The sequence below is a fragment of the Centruroides sculpturatus genome, unplaced genomic scaffold (genome assembly GCF_000671375.1).
Source record: "Centruroides sculpturatus isolate CEXI.00-Female unplaced genomic scaffold, Cexi_2.0 scaffold73, whole genome shotgun sequence".
Classification (NCBI taxonomy): domain Eukaryota; kingdom Metazoa; phylum Arthropoda; class Arachnida; order Scorpiones; family Buthidae; genus Centruroides; species Centruroides sculpturatus.
Genome location: NW_019384330.1, coordinates 1,072,332 through 1,089,140, shown reverse-complemented (window position 1 = coordinate 1,089,140; position 16,809 = coordinate 1,072,332). Strand labels below are relative to the sequence as shown.

At 33.4% G+C, this 16,809-nt stretch overlaps 1 protein-coding gene across 1 annotated transcript in view; it reads right to left on the bottom strand.

Annotated features, from left to right (window-relative positions):
- LOC111629765 (Golgi-specific brefeldin A-resistance guanine nucleotide exchange factor 1-like) overlaps window positions 1–16,809 on the bottom strand; it is a gene marked incomplete at its 3' end in the record, with an annotated part of 182,789 nt that overhangs the window by 115,714 nt on the left and 50,266 nt on the right. Inside the window, exon 8 of the mRNA XM_023373680.1 lies at window positions 10,823–10,873. Coding sequence (XP_023229448.1) covers window positions 10,823–10,873 — 51 coding nt within the window. The remainder of the gene's footprint in view (window positions 1–10,822; window positions 10,874–16,809) is intronic.

Below are 16,809 nucleotides of genomic sequence, written 5' to 3'. Positions count from 1 at the left end.
ATTTATTTATAATTATTAATATTAATAAGAGATGGCGCCTAACGCCTACCTCTAGTGCCAAATTGATTACGTAATTCATTTAGTAATTAGCCTAATACTAGCCCGATAGATTTTCGGCATATCGTTGGTGTTTAGTTATGTTTCAGAAACACTGCTACTGCTGTTGTTACTGCTATTACTCTATTTTTTGTGTTTAGAAAGAGTTTCTAGACATAAACTTTCAGCCAAAATAAAATTGTATTATTATTATTACAGTAACATTCCATTAACCCTTCATTGTTGGACCGGCATGGTGCAAGATTATAAAATATGCTAACTTACAAACGATGGAACTTTTTCCTGTTTTTTTCAATTCCATGGACACAATTTTACATATTGTTATGTATAAAATTGTACAAATCCACTTTTTATGATTGTTTAATATGCCATTTCAATTTNATTCTCATTTTCAAAACAAATTATATATTTATGTTTTGAATTTAAAAAATTATATAGGCTTTATTGTGAGACACCTACAGTTTAAAAATTATAATTTAAATTACAAGAGAAATAGTGTGCACTCAAATCAAAAGTGTCACTTTTGATTGTGTAGAGTCACCGAGTCCTTGGTCGACCCCATGCTCTTTATCTGCTAACCATTCCCAGCATAACTGCCTTCTCAAGGGAGCTGGTTCTCATTATATGACCAAAAAAGGACGATTTCTGTTTGGTTATCTGGGCTTCCAATGAGATTTTCGGTTGGACTCTGTCTAAAACAGTTTTGTTGGTGATCAGCACTGTCCATGGAATGTGCAAAAGCCATCTCCAACACCACAGTTCAAAAGCATCTATCTTCCTTCTGTCCACTTTCTTTAGATTCCAAGTTTCGTAACCATATGTGACCATAGGAAAAGTAATTGCACTAACTAATCTGCATTTATTTTGGAGGCAGATGTCTTTATTCTTCCAACAGTTGTTCACACTGATCATCAAGGTTCACCAAAGGCTATGTGTCTTCTGATTTCAGGACTGCAATCATCAATATGGTTGATTTTGGACATGAGGATTATGAAATCTTCCACTACCTCAATTTCTTCACCATTGATCACTATTTTGACTTCCGTATTCCGTGCAGTAGTCATTATTTTGGTTTTCTTGAAGTTAAGAAGCAGCCCTACCTTTGCACTTTTGTGCTTTACTCTCAGAAGCAGCTGCTCTAGATCTTCCTGACTTTCCATGAGCAGTGTGATATCATCCACATATCGGAAATTATTGATGTTCCTGCCTCCAACTTTCATTCCAATAGATTTTCAAATCCAATAGACTCATTGATATCTGCTTCCCTCATTACCACCTCTGCATACAGATTGAATAGTGTTGGTAAAAGGATACACCCCTGGCAGATACCTCTTATGATCTTGAACCAGTCTGTATCACCGTATGGCATTCTTACAGTGGCTTCTTGTCCAGTGTATAACAATTATATGAGCTGGGTGAGATGCAGTGAGATTCTCATTTCCTTGAGGCATTTCCACAACTTGTCAAGATCAATACAATCAAAAGCCTTTGAGTAATCAATGAAGCACATGTATAGATCTTTTTGGTATTCCCTCACTGTTTCCATCATCCAATGAAGATTAGCAATATGATCACGTGTTCCTCTTCCTTTTCGGAAACCTGCCTTTCCATCTGACATCTCTCTGTCTATGGTTGAGTACATATGCTGTTGAATGATCTTCAGCAGAATCTTACTAGTGTGTGAAATCAGAGCGATGATCTGACAGTTTGGTATGGGAATAAAACTAGATCTTTTCCAATCCTTTGGCCATTGGCCATTCTTCCACACACTTTGGCACAGTGCTGTCAAAACTTTTAATGATAAAGATTTCAGTAACTCTGCTGGTATTCCATCAACTCCTGGGGCCTTGTGGCTAGCCAGCTGTTTGAGTGCCCACGCCATCTCTTCTTCTAAGATGTCTAGCTCCAACTCTGTCAGTTCTTCCTCTTCAATACCTTGGGTATCAGCTTCTGTTTCACTGGCGTAAAGTTGTTCTGTATATTCCTTCCATCTTTCTTTGATCGCTTCTTGATCATGTAATTCGTGACCACCTTGGCCATTGACCGCTGCCTTGCATGCAATAAATCGTGTTCAGGCTTTCTTCACATAAGCGAAGCATTGTCTAATGAAGCCTTTCTGAGCTGGTGCTTCCATTTTCTTGCACTGTTCTTCCCAGAATTTTCCATTATCTTTCTTGGCTTCTTTTTGGAACTTTGCATTTAATCTTCATATTTCCTCTCGGTTACCAATGATTTTTGCGTTTCTTCATTGTTCTGCTACTACTATTGTAGTTTCTGACATCCATTTTGCCATTTTGCCTTCTTTTTGTGTGGAATGAGTTGATGGGCTACATCATTGATATGTACTTTTATATCTTTTCATAGTTCTTCTGGTTCTCTTTCTGGGAAATTGGGTGAGTCAAATATATTTATTTCTATATCATAGGCATCAGGGATCATTTCGACATCAAATTTTGGCATCACTGATGGTTGCTTGATATTACAAATCCTTAGTTTCACTTTGGCAACAAGCAGTTCATGTTCTGTTCTGCAATCGGTGCCAGGATACGTTTTCTCAGACAAAACGAAACTCTTCCACTTTTGTTGGCACAAGAAGTAGTTAATTTGGTTATGATATTTCCTATTGGAAGAAGTCATGTATACAATTGCTGCCTTGGCTGTTCAAACCACATATTCATTATGGTAATATGCTGTTTTTGGCAGAACTGAATCAGTCATTCATCTGACTTGTTTCGTTTTCCAAGACCAAATTTTTTTATAATGCATGATTCTTCCATTTCACTTACTTTTGCATTGAAATCTCCGATGACATAGACATCTTTTCTTGCTGTCTGACGCAGTGTTTTTTGGAGTTCATTGTAGAAAGCCTCAGTTACCCTGAATCAGCAGTTGGTGCATAAACCTGAAGGATTGTAAAATTGTGAGGTTTTCCTTTGATATGGATTGCTATGATTCTGTTGTCAAATGTTCAAAAGCTTTCTATGGTGCAACTGATCTTTCTGTGCAGAATGAAACCTACTCCTCTTCTCTGGATGGTATCATTTCCAGAGTAGTAGATGATATAATCATTGGAATTAAAAAGTCCGCTTCTAGTCCAGTGAACTTCACTGATGCCTAGAAGATCAATCGTCAAACGATTCATTTTATTTTTGATTATGTTCAACTTTCTTACGTGTAACCCATTTACATTCCAAGTTCCAATTTTAAATATTTTAGTACAGCGCAAAGTTCTCTTTTCACTACAAGCTACATCAGCAATCAGGTATCCTTTAGGATTTAGCCTGATCACATCATCAACGTTCCCACTACTAATAACAACTCGTTGCTCTTTCCCAGTTGCTCGATTGGTACCTACTGGCCCAAGGTTTTTACAAGTCAGTAACACATTTGAAACAGTATTTGTAAATTGATCCATAGGGTATTTTGACAAAATACTGGAGTAGGTTGCCAGGTCTTTCTCGAGGTCTCTAAATAATTTGTTAATTACATTAAAACGGTTTTGAACTTGAACCTTCTGAAATTACTTTTGCAATACTTGCACAATACTGTCAAATTGCACCATGGAAGAGCAATGAAGTGTTATTTGTATTTTAGGAATGAAGGTTTAGTATGAAACAATTGTTTAGTCAGGGACGAGTGTATGATTGGGTGAAAAGATTTAAAACAAAAGACAAAATGTTAGTGATGAACACCAGAGTAGGAGACTAGTTTGCGTAATAACTGAGACTGTGAAACAGCAGATCGAGCAGTGAATCTGTGGATACAGGAAGGTTACTGTTAATGAAATTACCATGGAATGAGTCATGACTCTATGTACAATATTTTGTATGATGACTTCAGGTGTAGGAAAGTGTGTAGCAGATTGGTCCTAAGGCAGCTGTCCATTGATCACAAAGCATGTGTGACAGACATTTGTCAGGAGCATTTGGATTGGTTATGCTTATGAAGGAGATGCTTTTCTCCATTGAATTGTGACAGGAGACAAGTCTTGAATGCACTGTTATGAAGCAGTGAGTAAGAGACAATAGATGCAGTGGAAGCACATGTTGTCTCCAGTCAACAAAAATTTCAGGACACAGGCTTTTGCTGGGAAAGTCATACTGACAATATTTTGGGATCCTAATGGCCCTATATTGATGCACTTTCAGGAACTTGTTCACCAGCATGTCATACCAAGTATTAATCACAGTCAAACTGTGATTAATACTTGGTATGACATGCTGGTGAACAAGTTGAAGCTGCAATATAATAAAAATATCAGAGATTTCTCTCAAAACGAGTTTTGCTGTTTTCATAACAATGCCAAGTCCTATATGGCTGCACATACAGGGGATAAACTAAGTAATCTGAAATTTGAGGTGATGAAATAACCACCATAAAGTACCACCAGATTTTCATTTGTTTGGATCTTTGAAAGAACATTTGCGAAGTCAGAAGTTTGCTGATGACACCAGGGTAATGGAGATGGTGCAAAATTCACTAAAGGCTACACCAGAAAGCTTTTTTTCTTGAGGGCATCTGGAAGCTTCTGGACAATAATCTGCATCAATGTGTATGCAACAGAAAATTGCTAAAAGTAAAGTAAAAATGTCAAATGACCTGCTGACCTTAAATCCCGCACTTCTGAAGTTATCATTGAAAACATGTCACTTAACTTACACACAGTTCAGAAGGTATTATCATAGGCATTGCTTTTTCTTTCCATCTTTTTTATTACTTTTGCAGCTCTTATATATATAACAGAGATAAAGTATAGCAGTCAGTCAAAAAATGACCACTTCAGATTTTTACATTTTTGGACTCTGGACCTGAAATGATAAGAAACAAAAAAGCCCTTTGGGGGTTTTTTTATGTATGTATTGATATTTGTGTGTGTATGTGTGAGGAGGCATGATTTTATTCACCCACTTGGAAGCTTAATAACTCCTGTGCCTTTTGTTGAAAATTTCTGAAATTCTGCAGGCAGGTTTGTGTATTAGGGAGATGATACTATTAAATTTTATTGGTTCAAGATCGAGGGATAGGGAGATATAGAGTAGTGTGTGTCATATCTTGAGTGGGATCAGACTTATTGAAGATTTTACTTGTTATTGGCATTTACAACTTTTTATGAAACTCATCTCTACCCTGAAATTTAAGCTTTTTGCCATTTTATAATAATTCATTATATAAAAAGTTTTTTAATANTAAAGTATTTTTCTGAGGTCTGTCTTATCAGGTAAATTACTGTACACAGTGTATTCATTAATTTTCATTTTCATGTAGTAAAGGCTCTATGCCTTCATAAAGGACGTACTTTTCCTTTGTTTAAGGGTATTTGGGCAGTTTATTCTCTGTTGTATTCTCAAGCAAACAATACATACAAGTACAGTACACTATTTTCTGAGGAAACACACATACTTATCATTTTTTAACTTCCCGATAACCCGGCATTTTCACAAACTCGGCCACCCTTCGGTCCACATTAGGCCGAGTTTTCGAGGTTCTACTGTACTACTTTAATTAGATTTTATTTGCAATATTCTAGTTTTTTACCCTCAATTAAAACATTAATTAAATTAATTAAAAATGTCAGGACAAAAAATTGATATATTATAAAATTCTAATACCTAGAAGTACCACATAAGTGTCTTATTCCTTTTGTAATGTCTTTTTACACACTGGGAACATACATTCCTTATGAAAGTAGGCAATTTCATGATAAATCATAAAAATGCACAGTACTACTTCATATTTTTATTGCAATCTATAAGTTTAGTTAAGAGTATTGTAAACATGTTTTTAATTAATGAACTACTTACTTAAATATATTTATTTATATTTTTTTATTTACAAAAAAATACAGCAATATAATGAAGACAATGGTAGCTAAACACCCATAACAATCAATCAACAAACCCATAAAGGTAAGAGTAAAACAAAGAGTACCATTTAAAAAAAAAAATTAGCACGTTATACAAAATTTAAATAAACCATTAAATAAAATTGCATATTTTTTAATTTCTTGATAGTTTCCTTACATGTATTTTACAAATTAATTATTGCTTAAATAAAAGATTAAATTTCTGTATATTAAGCCATCTTTATGCATTTTGCATTTTCATTAGTCAAGTAAGTATTTTTGTTAATTTCTGACAATGTTAAATAATGAAATTTAATTTTCTTGAACAACTTACTTACCCAACAGAAATAAAAAAGACAGATTATCACAGATTAGTTTTTAAAGAAATGCTATATGGAAAAGAATGTAGTTGATGAATTCATAAAATAAATAGAACAACATATAAATTGAATAGTTAATTATAAAAGAAACAAAGAAATATAGTAATTAATTTTTGTTAAAAATTATTTGTTATGACATTCAGAAACTAATAAGATTCAACAACTTAAAAGTACTACCAAATTTCCAGAACAGAAACTCAATGAGTTATAAAATTATTGCATCAAGATTTCAACTGTTCCTATGATAAAAGCAGTATAGTCGTACCACATACTTCAAATGACTAACTTCAAACGTTCCAGAGTTTGAACACTAAATTCGACAAAACAAACTTGCCTCAGATCTATAATGACACTTCAGAGTTTGAACTGTGCATGCACTAAAAAAATGCACTGAAACTGTAAAGGCAAGTCATCTCTCATTCTTGCATTATGTGAGATCTGAAAGGCCCCTGGGTCTAAAATAGTAATTTTATTAATAATGTTAAATATTGTCACCAAATATTATTTCATTTTTGTGAGAAAATGAACGTTTTCCAACGTGGGAAAAGGCAGATAACAGATGTTACTTCCTTTGAGGGAAGTTCGTACATCCTCTGTTTTTCCCTTATCCGCTAAAAATCTCGCTCAGATTTGAACTATCTACCCCTGTTTGATTCCCCTTTCATCCGTTCACATGAAAGAGTTTCTGGCAGATGATTGGTCGTAAATCATGACATATAGAGGAAATTTGTCATAATTCGGGAAGTTCATCGACAGACCTGGAAGTGTCCGGATTCCACATGGTTTCCTCCTGATGACCAACGCCCTTAGACGAGTCACATAGAATAATTCCAGAGTTAGCACTTAGAAACTTACTTTGATTTTGTGCACATATTGATCTCCCATGGAATGAAGTAAATGAACTTTATCTCCAAAGTGTCCCTTGCCTACAGAGAAAAATATAGACAACGATCAGGTTGTATGTTTGTAAATGATTTTGTGAGCTCTCTCTCTCAATTGTGTATCGGTTAGATATAAGTCCCTTTCTCGCACGACTTATAGACTATAATTAGTAGTAGTAGTCTCATTACCATATATTGTATTCCATTATTTGTTTANAACCATTCCCAGCATAACTGCCTTCTCAAGGGAGCTGGTTCTCATTATATGACCAAAAAAGGACGATTTCTGTTTGGTTATCTGGGCTTCCAATGAGATTTTCGGTTGGACTCTGTCTAAAACAGTTTTGTTGGTGATCAGCACTGTCCATGGAATGTGCAAAAGCCATCTCCAACACCACAGTTCAAAAGCATCTATCTTCCTTCTGTCCACTTTCTTTAGATTCCAAGTTTCGTAACCATATGTGACCATAGGAAAAGTAATTGCACTAACTAATCTGCATTTATTTTGGAGGCAGATGTCTTTATTCTTCCAACAGTTGTTCACACTGATCATCAAGGTTCACCAAAGGCTATGTGTCTTCTGATTTCAGGACTGCAATCATCAATATGGTTGATTTTGGACATGAGGATTATGAAATCTTCCACTACCTCAATTTCTTCACCATTGATCACTATTTTGACTTCCGTATTCCGTGCAGTAGTCATTATTTTGGTTTTCTTGAAGTTAAGAAGCAGCCCTACCTTTGCACTTTTGTGCTTTACTCTCAGAAGCAGCTGCTCTAGATCTTCCTGACTTTCCATGAGCAGTGTGATATCATCCACATATCGGAAATTATTGATGTTCCTGCCTCCAACTTTCATTCCAATAGATTTTCAAATCCAATAGACTCATTGATATCTGCTTCCCTCATTACCACCTCTGCATACAGATTGAATAGTGTTGGTAAAAGGATACACCCCTGGCAGATACCTCTTATGATCTTGAACCAGTCTGTATCACCGTATGGCATTCTTACAGTGGCTTCTTGTCCAGTGTATAACAATTATATGAGCTGGGTGAGATGCAGTGAGATTCTCATTTCCTTGAGGCATTTCCACAACTTGTCAAGATCAATACAATCAAAAGCCTTTGAGTAATCAATGAAGCACATGTATAGATCTTTTTGGTATTCCCTCACTGTTTCCATCATCCAATGAAGATTAGCAATATGATCACGTGTTCCTCTTCCTTTTCGGAAACCTGCCTTTCCATCTGACATCTCTCTGTCTATGGTTGAGTACATATGCTGTTGAATGATCTTCAGCAGAATCTTACTAGTGTGTGAAATCAGAGCGATGATCTGACAGTTGGAGCAATCTTTGATATCGACCTTCTTTGGTATGGGAATAAAACTAGATCTTTTCCAATCCTTTGGCCATTGGCCATTCTTCCACACACTTTGGCACAGTGCTGTCAAAACTTTTAATGATAAAGATTTCAGTAACTCTGCTGGTATTCCATCAACTCCTGGGGCCTTGTGGCTAGCCAGCTGTTTGAGTGCCCACGCCATCTCTTCTTCTAAGATGTCTAGCTCCAACTCTGTCAGTTCTTCCTCTTCAATACCTTGGGTATCAGCTTCTGTTTCACTGGCGTAAAGTTGTTCTGTATATTCCTTCCATCTTTCTTTGATCGCTTCTTGATCATGTAATTCGTGACCACCTTGGCCATTGACCGCTGCCTTGCATGCAATAAATCGTGTTCAGGCTTTCTTCACATAAGCGAAGCATTGTCTAATGAAGCCTTTCTGAGCTGGTGCTTCCATTTTCTTGCACTGTTCTTCCCAGAATTTTCCATTATCTTTCTTGGCTTCTTTTTGGAACTTTGCATTTAATCTTCATATTTCCTCTCGGTTACCAATGATTTTTGCCTTTCTTTGCTGTTCTGCTATTTCTATCATAGTTTCTGATATCCATTTTGCCAATTTTGCCATCTTCTTGCATGGAATGAGCTGATACACTACATTGATATGTACTTTTATATCTTTCCATAGTTATTCTGGTTTCTTTCTACAAAATTGAGCAAGTCAAATATATTCTTTATTTCTATATCATAGACAGATGGGATCATTTCAACATCAAATTTTGGCATTGCTGATGGTCACTTGACATTACAAAACCTTATTTTCACTTTGGCAATGAGCAGTTCGTGATTCGTTCCACAATCGGCACTAGGATACATTTTTACAGCCAAAATGAAACTCTTCCACTTTTGCTGGCACAGGAAGTAGTCAATCTGGTTACAATATTCTCTATTGGGAGAAGTCCATGTATACAATCGCCACCTTGACTGTTCAAACCACATATTCATCACAGTCATCTGCTGTTCTTGGCAGAACTGAATCAGTTGTTCACCTGACTCATATCATTTTCCAACACCAAATTTTCCTACAATGCATGATTCTTCCATTTCACCTACTTTTGTGTTGAAATCTCCAATGACATAGACATCTTTTCTTGGTGTCTGACACAGTGTTTCTTGGAATTCATTGTAGAAAGCCTCAGTTACTTCTTCTTCTGAATCAGCAGTGAGTGCATAAACCTGCAGGATTGTAAAATTGCAAGGTTTCCTTTTAATATGGCTTGCTATGATTCTGTCGTCAATTGTTCGAAAGCTTTCTATGGCGAAACTTATCTTCCTTGTGCAGAATGAAACCTACCCGTCTTTGCTGTATAGTATAATTTCCAAAGTAGTAGATGATGTAATCATGAGAATTAAAAAAATCCGCTTCCAGTCCAGTGAACATCACTGATGCCTAGAAGATCAATCTTCAATCGATTCCTTTCATTTTTGATGATGTTCAACTTTCCTACATGTAACCCATTCACGTTCCAAGTTCCACTGTCTACTAAACTTTTAAATCAAGTGCTTAGTTTGCAAGTGATAATTTGTATGGACACATCCTAATAACTTCAGACAAATCTGAAAACTTATAACATAGTTCTTCACTTCAGTTTGAGAATTTAGTAAGCCAGTGTTAGATTGAATCAATACATTCAAAAAAATAAAGTAATGCTAAATCTAAAGCTACCAATTCAAAATCTTCAATTAGACACCCACAATCGCAGTAAATAGCTGGTCTATATTTTAAAAATAATAATTATGAATTACAAATAAATTTGGCACTATAGGGAGGCGTTTAGGCACCATCTTACGTTAAAATTAACAATTATAATATTTAATTAATTTAGAGTAAACTGGAAGAAAAGAATCAGCCCAAAGCAGGACTCGAACCCACAACTCTAATATGAGATAGTGCCTAAAGCCTCCCCCTCTAGTGCCAAATTTATTTGTAATTCATAATTATTATTTCCAAAATATAGCCCGATTATTTAAGGCAATTGTGGGTCTATTTGCTATACATCAGGTTTCAGTTGATGTTTATATTTGAAATGTTGTTAGTAAATATGGCCAAAAAAATCAGAATATGAATTTTGCATATTTTATATCCTAAAAGTCATAAAAGTTTCATTTTTGACAAATATTGCTATTAGCTATTTAAAAATATGTTAAGAATAATATGAAAGAATTAAAAGTATTCACAAATTATTTATATATAAAACTATTTCTAAAAAATACATTTTATGAAATATAATTTTTAACATTTTATTAGTAAATTACTTACTTGAGAAATGTCACATTCTTTTTCAAAAACTGTATTTTCCGATGTTTCTGACTGTGAAAAGATATTAATACAAATAAACTTATTATAATTTCTGTTTAAAAAAATACTCTTAACATTATTATTACAAACAGAGTTTAAAATAAATTTCATTAATTTATTTATTTCATATGTCAAACTCTTACTTCTATATATACATACATGCATGCATGCATGCATGCATGAAAGACATCGGCCGTACACAAGGTGTTTCGCCAGCAGAAAAGAGGGTAAGGGAAAGGGGAGAGGAAGAAGGAGTTTGTTGTTGGCATGCAGTTTTTAGGCTGCAAGGCCGTAGTATCCCTGAAGGAATGTAAAAGAAAACCTGAGTGTAGCAAACACGAATAATTGAGTGCTGCCACGAATAGCTACGTGTAGAAGTTAGTGCCAAGTGGCTGTTAGTAGGAAGACTTATATTTACTTAATACTAATAAAACTGAATGTGAGTGTGAATCTCAATACTATTAACAGATAGACAGACAGTGTGAAACAAATGAACAAAACAACAAACTAGACAAGATGAATGGAACAACAGAAGACAAACGAGCAAGAAGACCCCAATTTCTTTTTTAGCCTCTTACTTCTATGCAAAATAATTAAGTAAAGCGTAATTATGCTTATGTATAATTTGTATAAAGCTTATAAGTAAACACAAAATTGCTATGGAGAACTTGTGCTTAATTCCACAGAACATACAACCAAGTATTTACAAGTAAAATTAGCAATTGACCACTTCAACCTTTAAAGTGGTTATAACTTTAAAATTTCAAATGATAATCTGTATCTTTTGAAACATTTGATTCAGCATTAAAGCTTATTTAAAACAATGCTATGATTAGGTTTGAAACTGAACATCCAATTCAAAAATTGTTTCAGAAACAAGCATCGCTAAACCTGATATATAACATAACTAAACACCAACGATATGCCGAAAATCTATCGGGCTAGTATTAGGCTAATTACTAAATGAATTACATAATCAATTTGGCACTAGAGGTAGGCGTTAGGCGCCATCTCTTATTAATATTAATAATTATAAATAAATTATTTAATTTAAATAATTTATTTATAATTATTAATATTAATAAGAGATGGCGCCTAACGCTTACCTCTAGTGCCAAATTAATTACGTAATTTATTTAGTAATTAGCNCAAGAGCATATATACGGAAAAGAGAGAGCAATACTCCGCACATTCCGGATGTTCACCTTGACGGAAACAGTAAAAGAAAAATAGTAGAGTACAACCACCATCTGGCCAATATATACAGAGAAATCTCTTCCCGCACTAATAATAAAGTAACGTACAGTAGGCCAAGATCTATTTATAGCTTACTACGCAATGGGAAGGATACGCTAGACTTGGAATGTGCACCGGGAGTATATTCTATACCCATTTGGGATGGCAGATTTAATAATAAGTTGGTATATGTGGGATCAACCAAACGCTCCCTTCGCAAACGTCTCCAGGAACATAAATATGATATAGATAAGAATAAACACACCACCACCCTTTCAACCGTGGCCACAGAACCTGGAATAAGGGTGGATCTACAGAATGCTCGTATGGTAAGACTATCACAACGTACGGACCAACTAAGAATTATGGAGACCTTAGAGATTTATAAAGCAGGATTAAACAACACATGTATTAACTCCAAAGACGCAGTTAATATCTCTAAAGCATGAAAATTTTGCTATGAAGAAACACCCCACACATAATTGAGTGTAGTGTCGTTTATTACAAGCGCAATTTACGCAAGATTTAACGTCATCGAGGAAAGAACGTGGTGTTCTTTTTTTTTTATATGAACGTTGACATTCTAGGATTTGAATCGCATTTAATCCATTCCTGTTCGATTTTGCAAAGTTTGAATTTATAAAAACGGTAGCCTGAAGAAGACCCAGGTAGGGTCGAAAACGTTTGCCAAAAAGAGTAATACTGGGGAGTTAAAGGTTTATATTCAAGTAGAGAGAATTATATTTCCTCCTGTGGTAGATAGGAAGTTCATTTGACACTCTTATGTTTTCAGTGCTTTTCTTAATTTGTTTTTTATATGTTTGGTTGTATATATATTGTTTTTTTGTTGATTCTTAACAATTTCTCCCTGCAATTTTTCTTTCTCAACATCTTTTGAATGCCCTGCCCCCTACATTGTCTATCCATTAGTTCAAAATTTCCCAAATGAAAATTTTTTAACCAAATTTGCATATTCAAAGCTTAGAAGCATCTTCCCCATACATATTATGAACCTTTTTAACTGTTTATATGGCATTATATCCTTTCCAAAATTTATAAAGAGTAGCATGATAAATATGCTCTCTATCTGAAGACATTTTGACTCAATTTTATTCAAACAAAATATGAAGTAAAAAGTTTAAAATAAGCTTCTAAACAAAGAATACAATCTCTCATTAGCAATAATGTGTTAAATTTCATGACTGTTACAAGTAAATCACACAACTATGTTTAAGTAATGACAGCTGTTAAAAATAAACAAAACTTTCTGTTCAACTCAATATAACTTTTACTCACTGAGCTGCAATTTAGAAAACTTTTAGACCTATAAATTTCTATTGTCATTCATCCGTCTGTCTGTCTTTCCTTAATCTCAAGAACAGAGTTAGACAGCTGAAAGACGAGATCAGATATGGAAACCTTAGGTGCAGAAGAGTTGATTAACTATATGTGAACTTCCGGTTTGCATTGGAAGTCATGTTGTTTCAATTCAAAAATTTTCCCCCAAAAGATGTTACATAGATGGCATGACTGTATTGTTAAAGGAAAAGTATGATGTATGTGAGCAAGCCACTACTAATTTGAGGTGGAGAGCATTTATTTTAAATTAAATCAATTAAAAATATGATAAAAAATTGCAGCTTGACACTGTGACATGTCACAATAAATAATTGTTCATTAAATGTGGATCCAAAATGGGTGTGGAAGCAACAAAGTAAGATTGTAGTATCAACAATTAAAATTAAGAAGGAACTTATTGTGTAACATAAAAGTGGTACACTTGTGGCAGCCATGTTTAACATGCCAAAGTTGGCAGTCTGCAATCACTAAATGCAATTTTCATTTTATTATATATTATTTACATGTTTTATTTATTATTTTCAAGTTTTAATTTATTATTAGAGCATATAATTGTCTTCTTTTTGCATTAAATAATGTGTATTCGCAGTTTTAAGTTTATCAACATGAATATTGTTTGGGGTTGAGGAATGAATTAATTTGCTTTCCATTAAAACTAAATCAGAGCTGTCTTGCAAATATAAACAAATTTACATAAAAATAACCTTGAAGACAGCAAGATTTCACTTTCCATTATTTCTTATGGAAAATATTACTTTGGTTTTTGAACAATTTGGAATTCAGATGATCTGGAACAAATTAAGTTCAAAGTATGAGGCATTACTCTATGTGGTTATTAACATAATTTCTAAGTCTGAAAGCTTTCCAAACTAATTTTAATGAATCATCATCAATTATTCCTGCTCTCTTTCCAATTAATGGTGATTTATTGACCTTAGTTTGGAAAGCTATCAAACTCACAGATTATGTTAATTAATAACAACATATTCTTTTTATCATAGAAACAGTTAAAATCTTCAAGCAATAAAGTTATAACTCATTGACTTTCTATTCTGAAAACTTAGTATAGTACTGTTTAAGAAGTTCCAGCCTGTGAAGTCCAATTTCTCTGCTCCTGGCATTTACACCATAAGATGTCTGTTAAAATTTTCTGCAAAATAAGTTTTCCTATGTAAGAAACCCCGAAATATCAATCCTATCAACAATAGTTTACCCACTTAAGAAGTTTATGTTAGAAACAAATCATAATCTTTTTCCTTAACATAACTTTATCACTTATAAAAAAATAGTGATGTTTTAGTAAAGTAACTCCAGATGTTCATGATATTGTATATCAAACACTTGCACATCCATTGTGGTCATTAAATTAACTAGGGTGTTATTGTTTCAACCACACTCCCTAATTGGTGATGTCCATTAACTATTAACATGTCATATTGACACTAGTCACTTCATCACCTGCTGTAGTCAGTGCATCTTACTACTCTACTATGTTACATTATGCTATGTTCTAGTACTTTGATATTGAAATAAAATTAATTATACAGATAATTTTTTTTTTTTTTACAGTTCCTGCATAAGAAATTTTTTAGAGTGGTCCTTCAAAAACTTCTTAACAGGGTTCCACTGTAGTACTTTTAAGTTGTTGAATTTTCAATCGTTTTTGGATGCCTTAAACAATTTTTAACAAAATTTTATTTCTGTTTCTTTTATAACTAACTATTCAATTTATGTGCTATTTTATTTACTTTTATAAATTCATCAACTACAGTTTTTTCATGTATCATTTCTTAATAAACTAATCTACAATAATTGGTCTATTTTATTTTGTTGCTTAAGTTCAAATTTAAAATAATTTGCTATTCTAAAAAACTTAACCCTAATGGTATCAAGTAATAAAGCTCAATAAAAGTATTCTGCATATAATTCTTATCAATGATTTTCTTTACTAATATCACACCAGAAATTGTGTAATTTTGGGTGAGATCAATGCTAATACTATTAGATTAAATCTTAGATTTTTTGCTTAAATTTCATCTAAAATTCATTCCTTAATTAATTAAACTTAGCTTCTGATATTACACTTTGTTAAAACCACATAAATNGATGAAAAGAGAGTAAAAAATGAAGTAAATAATAATTCAGTTTTTGTATGATTGTTAATGTTAACCATTAATATTTATTTAACATTTAATCCTGTATTATATCAGGATTAAATGTTCATCTATTCTATTAGCAAAACAATGCAAGAGGAAAGAATTTTTTAAGCATATTGGCCCTATTTTTTAAAACTATAAATATATTTACACTTATATTCAGTTTAACACTTCTTGACATTTGAAAAATTTTTAAATATTACCTTTCCATCACCTCCCATTGTGTAGCATGCAGTTTCGTCTGGATTGAACTGTAAACAGAACACATCTCCATCATGTGCTGACCAAGTGGCAATACTTTCTCCAGCTCTCAAATCTGTAGAATTTTAGAAAAAAATAATACTTGAGGATATTTTTTTGATATGAAAGAAATTTAAATAAAATTTTATTTACAAAAACAAATTAATGATCTAAATGATTTTCAAGTCAAACAGAATGAGAAGACAGCATCTGCTGTTTGTGTATGGAGCAGTCCTTTACCCTTATTTTCTGAGTATAGTAGAATGGTCTGCTAAAACCAATGTTTCTACAATCAGAGGTCAAACCAGTCTGTCCTTACTAGGAGAAGAAAACTTATTCTACTCAAAATGAAACATTTATTACAGTACAACTTTGTTTTCTACACTGTTTGATGTGAATAATAAAATTATTATTGGAAGTAAGGTTATTTCTTGGGGGTTGTGAAGGCAATTTAGAATTTGGTTTTAATGAATTCTGGTAAAATTTTTGTTCACGTTATCATGTAAAAATTAATGTTGTGACAATTACATTTTGTCGGGGCAATAGCAAACTTAGTCTTAATGTGAGAATTCAACTTTATTGCTGTTTGTTTTAAGGCAAATCAACTATAAATATAAAACTAGAATTAGTATCTTCTTAGTTATTTTCTTTTAAAAAGTGGTTCTTATGTATAATAAATAGTAATTCTCTTACTATAGATTCTTTAATTGTAATTTATATAGAAAATAACTATTATACAACTACAGTAGGATCTCGAAAACTCGGCTCTCGATAACCCGGCACTCCGGATAACTCGGCCACACCCTGGCAGGGCAAAAAAATCCTTAGTTAATTAATTTTCATTATAGACAGCTTTATAAAAGTATAAAAGCTCTCATAAAGTATTTTTCTGAGGTCTGTCTTATCAGGTAAATTACTGTACACAGTGTATTCATTAATTTTCATTTTCATGTAGTA